Source organism: Impatiens glandulifera, chromosome 4 (assembly GCF_907164915.1).
Source record: "Impatiens glandulifera chromosome 4, dImpGla2.1, whole genome shotgun sequence".
NCBI classification, from domain to species: Eukaryota; Viridiplantae; Streptophyta; class Magnoliopsida; order Ericales; family Balsaminaceae; genus Impatiens; species Impatiens glandulifera.
This window is the reverse complement of record NC_061865.1, coordinates 6,295,001-6,306,876: the sequence shown is the minus strand read 5'-3', so window position 1 is coordinate 6,306,876 and position 11,876 is coordinate 6,295,001. Positions and strand designations below refer to the sequence as shown.

Here is an 11,876-nt window from a genome sequence, read left to right as displayed (position 1 = left end):
TCTATTTGTTTTTTTTTGTCACTTATTTTATGATTTCATCTATCTATGAATTTTAATGTTTGATTTTTCTTATGTGGTTAATTTTGTCTAGGTAATTACAAATTTTATGTATTTGTTTTTGTGTTTAATTAGTGTTTTTCGATTTAAATTGATTATATTCAAGAACATTGTATATACATGTAAGTTTATATGACTAAAAACAATCTTTAAGGTTTTAAATTCATGTTTACTATCATTAGTGAAGTTTTTATTTATCAAATAAAAGAAATCAAAATATTAAATAAAAAATTGAGAGGCAATTTTGAATGAGAAAATCTTGAAGAGTAAAATGAAAATTGAAAAAGACATCAAAAGAAAATTACCCATCATTTAAAAAAAATCTAAATAATACTATACTTTTTTCCAAACAAAGGGTTATTAACTTAAAATAATGTTATCAAACTATTATTTAATTTATATTTTTTATATATTTATTTTTTAAACTTTAAGCTTTAAGTAACGCGATTTTATCTACTTTAAATGATTCTTAGTCAAATTCAATATATTTAATCTTTTATATAAAGTTTTTGCCATTTGAATTAAAAATAATAAACTTTCACCTTCATCTAAAAACGTTTTATTTTTAATTTCAAGAGAAAAAAAAAATGAAAACTATCAATCAAATATATAAGATGCAACAGTGAATTAAGGGCACGGCTAAGTTCAATTTGGCATTTATGGGGTTTTAAAGTTAAAATAATGTAAATAAATATTATAATCAGATTTGTTGTTTCGAATTTTTATACTTGACCATTTTGTGAGTCGCTTGTTACTTATATTTGTCGATTCTATTAATCTATGTCTATCATTTTCTTACGAACAAAGATAATGAAGTTGTTGTATCATAACATATTTCTCATTTGTTCAATGATGTTTTATTTAAACTCATATTTTATTTGGAGACATTTTATAGATATTATTACTCGATTTTTATGGAAGTTTTCATTATTTTAACCACATTTTATCCCTTATTACTTGACAAAATCTTTCTCATGTTGTTTACTAATCCACGGGAAAGGATAATTTTTACCGCTCAATATATTTGGCAAAAAAAATCAACATTGCTTGATTGATTTGTTTTGCATTCTTTACTTTCTCACACATACTTATGAAACTCAAACAAGTTTGTCTTTGAAGTATTCCTCAATAAATTGCAAGATGGTTGGATATTCTAAATTAAAATTATAATTTATATATATATATAATTATGCTTAATTTTAAAGTATTCGGATTATCGAATCGAGAGTTGTAGTTAATTTGGATATATATATGTGAGAGTAATGGATACTTGGGTCGGATTATGGGTTGACCCGCCCACATAAACTTAAAACGGTTAAAATTTAAATTAAACATGCTATATGTATGTTTAAACTTGAACCTAACAAAACAAGTATAACCCTTTAACCAACTAACTAATAGACTTTATATTTTAAATTCACTACCAAATTTGATGAACGCGAAACATTTTAACAATATAAGTTCAATTTTTTAACTAACTAATATATATATATATATATATATATATATATATATCATTATATATATAATGATGCTTAATTTCAAAATGTCCGAATTGTCGGGTCGAGATGTGTGATTAATTTGGATATATATATATATATATATATATATATATATATATGTGAGAGTAATTGGATACTTGGGTCGGATTGTGAGTTGACCCGCCCATAAACTTAAAACGATTAAAAATCAAACTAAAAATGTTATATGTATGTTTCGAACTTGCAATCTAACAAAATAAGTACAACTCTTTAACCAACTAGACTAATAAGATTTTATATTCTAAATTCAACACCAAATTTGATGAACGCGAGACATTTAACAATATAAGTTCAACTTTTTAATTAACTAATATATATATATATATATATTGATGCTTAATTTTAAAGTGTCCGAATTGTCGGGTCGAAAACTATGGTTAATTTGGATATATATGTGAGAGTAAATAGATAATTGAGTCAGATTGTGGGTTGACTCGCACATAAACTTAAAACGGTTAAAAATCAAATTAAAAATGTTATATGCATGTTTCAAATTTTCAACCCAACAAAAACAAGTACAACCCTTTAACAAACTAAGCTAATAAGATTTTATATTTTAAATTTAGCACCAATTTTGCGTTCTAATAATATAAGTTTAACTTTTTAACTAACTAATATATATATATATATATATATATATATATATATATATATATATATATATATAATGATGCTTAATTTTAAAATGTCTGGATTGTCAGGTCGAGAGTTTTGGTTAATTTGGATATATATATAAGAGTAAATAGATAATTGAGTCGGATTGTGGGTTGACCCGCCCATAAACTTAAAATGGTTAAAAATAAAATAAAAAATGTTATATTATGCTTCAAACTTGCAACCTAATAAAAATAAGTAAAACACTTTAATCAAATGTGACTGTGATGTGGTTTCTCGAGGGATAATAGACCGATATCAATTGATAGTGGTTAAAAAATATGAATCAAATATTTGATTGACTAAAGTGTGAGGTCATGATGCTAAATGTTAAAAAAAAATATGAATCAAATATTTAATTGACCAAAGTGGAAGTGTAAGGTCACGAGATGGAGATTAATTTAGAAAAAATATTTGATGAGATATGTGAGAAGTTAAGTTGTTTTACCGACGTGAATAAAATATGAAATGAGAGTGTTCTATTTTTTATTGTAATATATTATTCGTGATTTATTAAAAAATTTAAACATTTAATATATATTATTATTTTTTTATTGAATTTATTTTATTTATATTTTGATCTGTGTGAATCGAAAATCTTCCTACTTTTTTATAAATTTATTATATTATTTAACATTTAAATTCATATTTAATCGTTTTAATTTTGTATTATGTGCAAATTAATTTCTAAATGTAACTCATTTTGAATTAATGAAAATTAATTCATCAAACTTTGATTTGGAAACATCCTTTACTATATATTTTTTTTCATTTATAATTTTAGTAAAAAATCTTTCAGAAAAAAAATCAAACTTATGGTGTTTCTATTAAAATGAAACATATATAATATGATAAAGATAAGTAGATAATTTGGAGGAAGGAATACGAGAGAGAATGACATATTCATGACTTGATCGGTTGAAAAAAAAAAACAACATCTAGGCCCAATAGAAGATAGCTGAAAATCAATGAAATGGTTAATCTATTCAATTAATTATTGACAATGTAAAAGATTTAATATTGATTCATATCATTTAAATTAATATTAATTTAAATAATTATATTTTTTTTCCAAATAAACTCTTACACTTCTACATAAACATCTATAAAATAACCATATTACTTAGATTATCAATTTTAATTGTCTAGTGATAAACACATCTTATTTATTATATATAAAAAAACAGCTTCTTGAACATTATTGTGGGTTGGACACATTAGCCCAATGGAAGAAGATAGCTGAAAACCCAATTAAATGGTTAATCAATTAAATTATTGTCTGAAATGGTTAATCAATTAAATTATTGAGAATGTAAAAGATTTAACATTGATTAATATAATTATATTTTTTTTTCTTCCAAATAAATTCTAAATTTTTATAATCTCGATTTTACAAGTATACATAGAAGAATAATATTATGTAAATTTTCTAGTGTAAACAACACTTATTTGTTATTAAGTTCCGTTTACTCTATTTTTACCCTCTTGAAATAATTTTCAAGGTTGGGTTCAACATGATTTTTGTAGTTCAATTATTTCTTTTAAATATTCTTGAATGACTTTGTTGTCTCGATGATAGTATAAAATCAATTTAAATATCAATAAAAACGATTAAGTTATCAAATTCTATTTCTAGAGTCCTAATCTATCAACTTCAATTAAATTCAGTAGGGCAATAATCTTCATTGGTGATTTAACTATGTTTTTTTGGGCTACCTAGTTAATTTATAAAAAAACAGTTTCTTGAACATTATTATTGCCTCGAAAAAAGTTCAAAATTAATTTATAAATCAATAAAAATGATTAAATTGTCAAATTCTATTTTGAATCCAGCAACCCAAATTTAATTCGGTCAATAATCGTCATTGGTGATTCATCAATATTTTTTGGGCTAGGAAAATTTTTGCTAGGACTATAGTTCTTGACCTAGCTAGGGTTTTTGTAAGTTCTCAAATAATAACATATAGATAAATAATTTTTGGTACCTTAGATAAAAAAAAAAAAGGTACAGCTCCTTGAACATTATTATAGACTGGACACATTAGCCCAACATATAAGCCCAATGGAAAAACATAGCTGAAAACCCAATGAAATGGTTAATCAATTAAATTATTGCCAAAGTAAAAGATGTAATATTTGATTAATATTAATTTATATAATTATAAAAAAAATTCAAAAAAATTCTTACCATTTGTGTATATATGAATAATATTATCATAATTTATAATATTATCATAATATATTACCGATATTTTATTTTACATCCTAACAGCATAAACTCTCAAATTTTACAATTATACCTATGTATACAATAACAATTACGTAAATTATCAATTTTAATTGTCTAATGTAAAACACAACATATTTGTTATTAAATTCAGTTTCTCTGTTTTTATCGTCATAAGATAATTTTTAACTTTGTGTTCTATCACGAATTTTGTGAACATTTTCTTTTTAAAGTATTTTAAAAATTTTGAATTTTGTTATCTAGACGATCATATAAAATTTATTTATATACGAAAAATAACGATTAAGTTGTCAAATTTCATTTTTCGAGTCTACACGCGATAATTGACATTAGTAAATTATCGATATTTTTTGGGCTAACTAGGGTTTTGCTAGGGCTCTAGTTAGTTCTTGACCTAACTAGGGTTTTTTTACAAATTCTAAAGTAATAACACAATAGATAAAAAAACAAAAAAAAACATAATTACTGTTGTTAACCCTGAGGGTTGATAACGGAACCAAAACCCTAGAAATGAAAGAAGCAAAATTCGCCGCCTGGTCGATCAAAGCCGTCAGCTTTTTCCACTTAAACATTGACAATCTCACCCGTTCATTTTCATCCCTGATTTCCCCCACTCTCTCTCCCTCTCTTCTCTTTACACCAGTCCAGCTTCAACTGGTCTCTTACAAGCGGTTTCTAGCTTCACTATACACAGATGCCCACGTATCCTTAGTACCATTCATCGGAATGTACACATGACCCATCTTTTCAATTAGATTCAATCACTCCCAAAAACTGGAACCATGGTTATCAAAAAATCTTGATTTTGAGTCTTTCTTGAACGCTATTTTTCTTATTTTGACTTCATTTCGATTTCATTCTGTTCCCGAGTTGTTAATTTACAACTTTTTTGAATATGTTATCTGAAATGGAACGAAGACCGATCAACGAAGGATCTTACGGAGACGAGATGGAACGAGAAATTACCTTATTGTTACGCGAACAGCAACGTCGACACGAATCGGATGATCTTGAAAAAGAACTTAATCTTCATCGAAGTGGGTCAGCTCCTCCGACCATTGAAGGTTCACTGAACGCCGCTGGTCGTATGTTTGGTGGTGGGGGTTCTTATAATGAGTTTATGGATAAAACCCAGAATGGTTTTATGTCTCAAGAGGAGGAGCAAAGGTCTGATCCTGCTTATTTATCGTACTATTATTCCAATGTTAATCTAAACCCCAGGTTGCCGCCACCTTTGATATCGAAAGAGGATTGGAGGTTTACTCAAAGGATGCACGGTGGAAGTTCTGCTGTGGGTGGTGGTGGTGTAATTGATAGGAGGAAGACTACTGTGGCTGATGGAAGCAGTGGTGGAGGAGGTAGATCCTTGTTTTCTATGCCGCCTGGCTTTAATTCTAAGAAAGTAGAGAATGAGTCTGAAAACCTCCATAGCTCAGCCGAGTGGGGTGGTGGTGATGGATTGATAGGTTTTCCTGGTTTAGGACTTGGTGCAAAACAGAAGAGCTTTGCAGATATAATTCAGGTGTGTGTATAAATTGGTTAGTGTTTGTTTATCCACTTAATGGTCTTATTGTCTCATTCAGATGTATCTTAGTTGCATGAATTTGATTGCTTACAGTCTTTGAGTTCCATCAAGATATTTAATGTAATTTCACATGTTTGAACAAGAGTGATTGCGATTAGCTCAATTCTGTTGACCTTTGTGGCTTTAATTGATGAAGTTCATTTATATTTGTGCAGAATGATCTGATCCGTTCAACTTCTCCTGCTGCAATCCCTTCTCGTCCTTCAAGCCGTAATGCCTTTGAAAATATTGATGCCTTAAGGTCCACTGAAGCTGAGCTTTCTCATCTGCATAGCTTGCAAAATGAATTGAATTTATCTTCTGTCCAAAGTGCAGGCCAATCTGCATCGTACTCTTATGCTGCTGCTTTGGGTGGTGCTTCGTTGTCTAGAAGCACAACTCCAGATCCCAAAGTTATTGCTCGAACTCCCAGTCCTTGCCTTCCTCCTATTGGCGGAGAAAGGACAGGCATGTTGGAGAAGAAAAATATCATCAATAATATAAACTCATTCAACTCTGAGACTCCAGATCTGGTTCATGCTTTGTCGGGTTTGAACTTGTCAAATGGTGGACTAGACGAGGAAAGTCATCTGACTCAGCAGATTGAACTTGATGATGAACGCCAAGATTATCTACTCAATATGAGAAATATTCAGAATAATGTTAACAACCAACATATGTATGCTAAGAAACCTGACTTTGGGCATTTCCAATCATCATCCTCCATATACTCTCCCACTAATTTGCCTTTAAATGGATTTCCTTCTTCGCCTCATAATGGCAGTACAAGAAATTTATCTCCCTTATACCAGCATCATCAGCAACAGCAACTTGATAGTCCCAATTCATCTTTCTTGAACTATGGTCATCCCGGTACCTCGACTATGCCCCCTTTGTATGATAATGCTGCAAATGCATCAGGTATGGCAATTCCTGGAATGGATACTCTTTTTCTTGGTGGAAGTTCTGCATTATCAGAGATGCAGAATTATGGTAGGATGGGAAATCAGATGGGTGGAGGTGGTTTTCAGGCAAATCAAATTGACCCTTCATATCTTCAGTACTTACAGTCAGCTGAATATGCCTCTGCACATGCTGGAAATCCTAACAACCTTTCAATGGACCGGAATTATCTTGGGAATTCATATGTTGATTTAGTGAGGAAGGCGTATGCTGGAGCTATGCTATCTCCTCAGAAATCACAATATGGTCTTTCATCTGGCCCTAAGTTTAGCGGTTCTAATTACTATGGGAATCTAGCTTACAACAATAATGTATCATATCCTGGAAGTCCGCGGTCTTCTCCTGTCTTTCCAAATGGCAGAGCTGGACCTGGTAGTCCTATGAGAAGCATAGTCGGGGATGTAATTGGACCTTGGAATCTACAAGGTGGTAGAAATGTGCATGATAACTTGGGATTCTCTTTGTTGGAAGAATTTAAGAGCAACAAAACTAGGTCTTTTGAACTCTCTGAAATTACTGGGCATGTTGTTGAGTTCAGGTAATTAACTTCTTGATTATCTTGTGGTTGATTCTGTTGTATCGTTCTAATTAGTAAATTAATGAAAAATCCTGTTTATGCAGTGCTGATCAATATGGGAGCCGTTTTATTCAACAGAAGCTTGAGACTGCAACAATAGAGGAGAAAAATATGGTATTTGAGGAAATTAATCCTCAGGCTCTTACTTTAATGACTGATGTGTTTGGAAATTATGTGATCCAAAAGGTAACGAGGAACATACATCTGATTTAGCTGTACACTAAGATCATTTTATCATATGCTGATCTGGCTGTTGATTATTTCAGTTCTTTGAATATGGTATGGCATCACAGAGAAGAGTATTGGCTGACAAACTCTTTGGTAATGTGCTATCACTTGGCCTTCAAATGTATGGTTGCAGAGTGATTCAGAAGGTATTTTTCTGTCTTCTAGCTGAATCCTTTGTTTGCTGCTCTGTGCTACATGTATATCTTATCTCTAGGTTTGTTCTTCAGGTAACTAGATTTTAATTTTTATATTTGGAAAAATCATAGAATTGCAATTTCAATTCTGTGGGGATTATAATTCTAATTTCATTTCCTGGTTTCAGTGATCAAACAATCAATAATAAATTTGCAATTGAACCCCCAATACCAATTCCATCCTAGCCAAACATAGTCTTATCTTATTTTTTGTAACATTTTTATATATTAATTACTGAATAATTTGCTCATTTGACCCATAATAATCCACTCTTTAATCAAACAAAAATTTTCTTGTAAAAAACTACATTATTTTTCAAATAACCCTAGATCATACAATCCCTATAATTTGATATCCAAAATTGAACAAAGAATTAAAAAAGTGGACCATCACTTCCGAATTTAAATTTATCTGAAACACATAATAGTCATCCTAAAAGATGACAAGAAGATAACTATATTATCCAAATCTTTTCCATTAAAGCAACCAATTGCGTTAATTGTGGTCCTGCGGTTACATCAAGAGTAAAATATTCTCAAGGTATTGCTTACTCCTACTAGTTGTTACTCTTGGACATACAAATAAATGAACTTGACTCGATGGTTGAATGGATAAATGAAAATTTTCACACCTAGGTACAATTTGTACTATAAGAAGCCTGTATTAAACTTGTAAATTAATTCATTTTCATGGAAAACATAATGATATTTTTTTTTTCTAGGTTGGAGTTCTATATTTTTTGGTTGAACACTTATTAACTTAATTTATCTCCAATATTCAATTATAAGGGCCAGAACTTAGACCAATTTTGTACCCCAAACTTGTCTAAAGTTCCCAAGTGATTGTCCTAAACCTATTTTTATGCTGATTTTCCTAAACAATCACAAGTGTCAAAATCTTTTCCTATTTTTATGTTTTTCCAAGATAAGAGATATTATAAAATATATATTTTTTATACTACTTATGTTACTTTTAAATCATTAAAGGAACATTTATGTATTGTACATAATAAATCTGATTTAAAAATATGAAAATTTTAATTGTGTCAAATAGACTAACCATTAGTATTTTGGGTGAAGTTAATTTAAAAACAATATGCCTATATATATATATTTAAAAGGAAACTTGCTTAAAACTATTGATGCAAAGATTAGCTCCATATTATTATTTTTGTGTCCGGATTAGATGATAAACTACACAGATTTGTAAATATGCCTCTATCAAAGTTTAGTTTCAAAACGTATCAAAATAGATACAAACATAATACATTTTTTGAAATGCTAGATCTAGATCCAGGTATAGAAACAAAATAAAAAGTGTTTCCAACTGGGACCATTTTGTCCCCCAACTGATAGTACTAATCAAGGACTGTTGTTAGGGGTTCTTATTCTATGAATTTTGAAGTGATTTTGTAGTTAAAAGTTCAGAAAATATTTATAAAAAAATCGTGTATATAATGATTTTTGGATTAAAAATGATTGTAATAAAAATTGAGTCTACATACTTGATCAATAATAAGGGAGAGAGATCAAGTGGATGTACTATGATATGAGTATAAATAAATAATATGAATAAAGTGAAGATTGACTATCAAATTAGGCAGTTTTTATGTTTGACTTTTGAGAGGATAATAGGATTAGGTCTGAGAGTAGCCATTTCATGGGCTTTGATGCATTTTAGGTGTGCAAAACTGGTTTAGAACGGTAACCATGTCATCAATAATATATACATACTAATATGAACTGTCAATTTGTTGTTCAATTTTAGGCTATTGAAGTTGTTGATCTGGACCAAAAGATAAAAATGGTTGGAGAGCTTGAAGGTCATGTGATGCGGTGCGTTCGTGATCAAAATGGTAACCATGTGATCCAGAAATGTATTGAATGTGTTCCTGAAGAGCATATCCAGTTCATTGTTACCACTTTTTTTGATCAAGTTGTCACCCTTTCAACTCATCCATATGGATGCCGTGTCATACAGGTTTAACATCATACTGATCACTTTGAGCTTGTTTGATGTAGGTATTTGTTGTTTCTTGAAATAAATCGATACTCTACTGATTTTTTTGTTTGATGAAAAAGTCTGTTTATTTGGATTAAATGACTAAAATATCTCTGGATTAAATCCAAATAACCCTTTATCAAACAAGGCCGCCTTTGTTGATTAATAATATTTCTTGGGCAAGTTATTAAGGTACTGGAAGATTTATAACTTTCTTCTTCTTCATGTGAATAGAGAATCTTGGAGCACTGCAAGGATCCAATGACACAGAGTAAAGTGATGGGTGAAATTTTAGCATCTGTTAGCATGTTGGCACAGGATCAATATGGCAATTATGTTGTTCAGGTATTTTGCTATATCACATGCTTCTATACTATGACTATCACTGTCTACATAGATGGATGGCTTGGATTTAAGATTAGACCCGTGAATGAAGTGGAAATATGTTGAAATCTTGTGATGGCCTATTTGAAAACAATCTTCTTTTTTTTATAGAAACTGGAGTTTTTTTATCTCAATCCCAGTAATAATGAGAAATTGCCAGATTTTATACTTGTACTGAATTTTGTCTGTTTGGTAAAAAATGTAGTTGGGTGAGATTACAGGTTAATTTCCTACTGCATTTGTTTGTTTGCAGCATGTGCTGGAGCAAGGAAATGATAATGAGCGTTCAACAATAATTAGAGAGCTAGCCGTGAACATAGTTCAAATGAGCCAACAGAAGTTTGCATCCAATGTCGTCGAAAAGTGTCTGTGTTTTGGGGATCCTTCTCAACGACAACTTCTTGTCAATGAAATGCTTGGCACCACAGATGAAAATGAGCCACTTCAGGTGCCTTATCATATGCTTGCTTCTTCCATCAACAAATAATTTGAATCATGAAAACTAAAACATCTTCTTGTTCAGGCCATGATGAAAGACCAGTTTGCAAATTACGTTGTACAGAAGGTTCTGGAAACTTGCGATGATCAGCAGCGCGAGCTTATCCTGTCACGAATTAAAGTCCATCTGAATGCCCTGAAGAAATATACATATGGGAAACACATTGTGGCTCGTGTAGAGAAGCTAGTTGCTGCTGGAGGTAAGATAAGAATTCCTTCAACTTAACTCTAAATAATATATAGTATTCCCATTTCACCTAAAAATTAACCTCTGATTGTTTCTTGAAATTTGCAGAGAGGAGAGTTGCATTGCAGCATTCTTCTTCATATCTCGCAGCTTAGACATTAGTGCCAAAAAAGAGGTTGTACAGCTAACAGAGGCTAGTTTGCGCTCTCTCTATCTCTATATATATTTCTCGATCTCACCTTTTAGGATAGGTTGGTTGGGGAGCTGAATAAGAAAAACTGTACTTTTTCTTTGTGAAGTTTTAAATTTGAAGGATTTATTTATATAATAATTATATATAGAGAATGAGTTGAAGAACAAGTCGAGGCTCAATGAGATTCTACAGAGGAAAATTGATTTGCATGTACTTAGTAGCTTCGAGAGTGTAAAGAATACTTGCTAGCTACTTAACGCTGTAATTTTATCGTGTGACTGTACAAATGTTGGCATGACATATGGTCAAGTTATCTTTTGAGATCTTTTTCTGTATGATAAAAATACAGTTGTTTTTTGTTCTTTTATTATCTTGTTCATGTTTATTACTGTCCATTGATATATCTTACTGTATTGCTTTGGTAAGTGGGATTTATCCTAATCTTTTAAGTTGTATCATCACCCCCATTATGAAATTACCTAAGGTGTAGTTGCTTAGGGTATTTTGTTTTAGATTGTGTAAAAGAAGTGTGGTAGTTAAGATTGCAGTTCATTTGCCTGGTTTGTGATTTTTACGCACTGGATTT

General features: G+C 30.4%; 1 protein-coding gene across 1 annotated transcript; it reads left to right on the top strand.

The window, feature by feature from the left end:
- The first annotated feature begins 5,095 nt into the window (after positions 1-5,095).
- Positions 5,096-11,652, top strand: LOC124933529 (pumilio homolog 1-like). The gene is made up of 9 exons (XM_047473944.1): positions 5,096-6,022; positions 6,241-7,565; positions 7,649-7,790; positions 7,871-7,978; positions 9,795-10,007; positions 10,263-10,373; positions 10,666-10,860; positions 10,936-11,110; positions 11,206-11,652. The coding sequence occupies exons 1-9, from the start codon at positions 5,396-5,398 to the stop codon at positions 11,250-11,252; spliced, it is 2,943 nt and encodes a 980-aa protein (XP_047329900.1). The 5' UTR covers positions 5,096-5,395; the 3' UTR covers positions 11,253-11,652.
- Positions 11,653-11,876: the final 224 nt, after the last annotated feature.

Coding starts and splice junctions, on each gene's coding strand:
- LOC124933529 (XM_047473944.1), top strand. CDS start 5,396: ATGTTATCTGAAATGGAACGAAGACCGATCAACGAAGGATCTTACGGA. Junction 6,023..6,240: donor GCTTTGCAGATATAATTCAG/GTGTGTGTATAA, acceptor ATATTTGTGCAG/AATGATCTGATCCGTTCAAC. Junction 7,791..7,870: donor GAAATTATGTGATCCAAAAG/GTAACGAGGAAC, acceptor TGATTATTTCAG/TTCTTTGAATATGGTATGGC.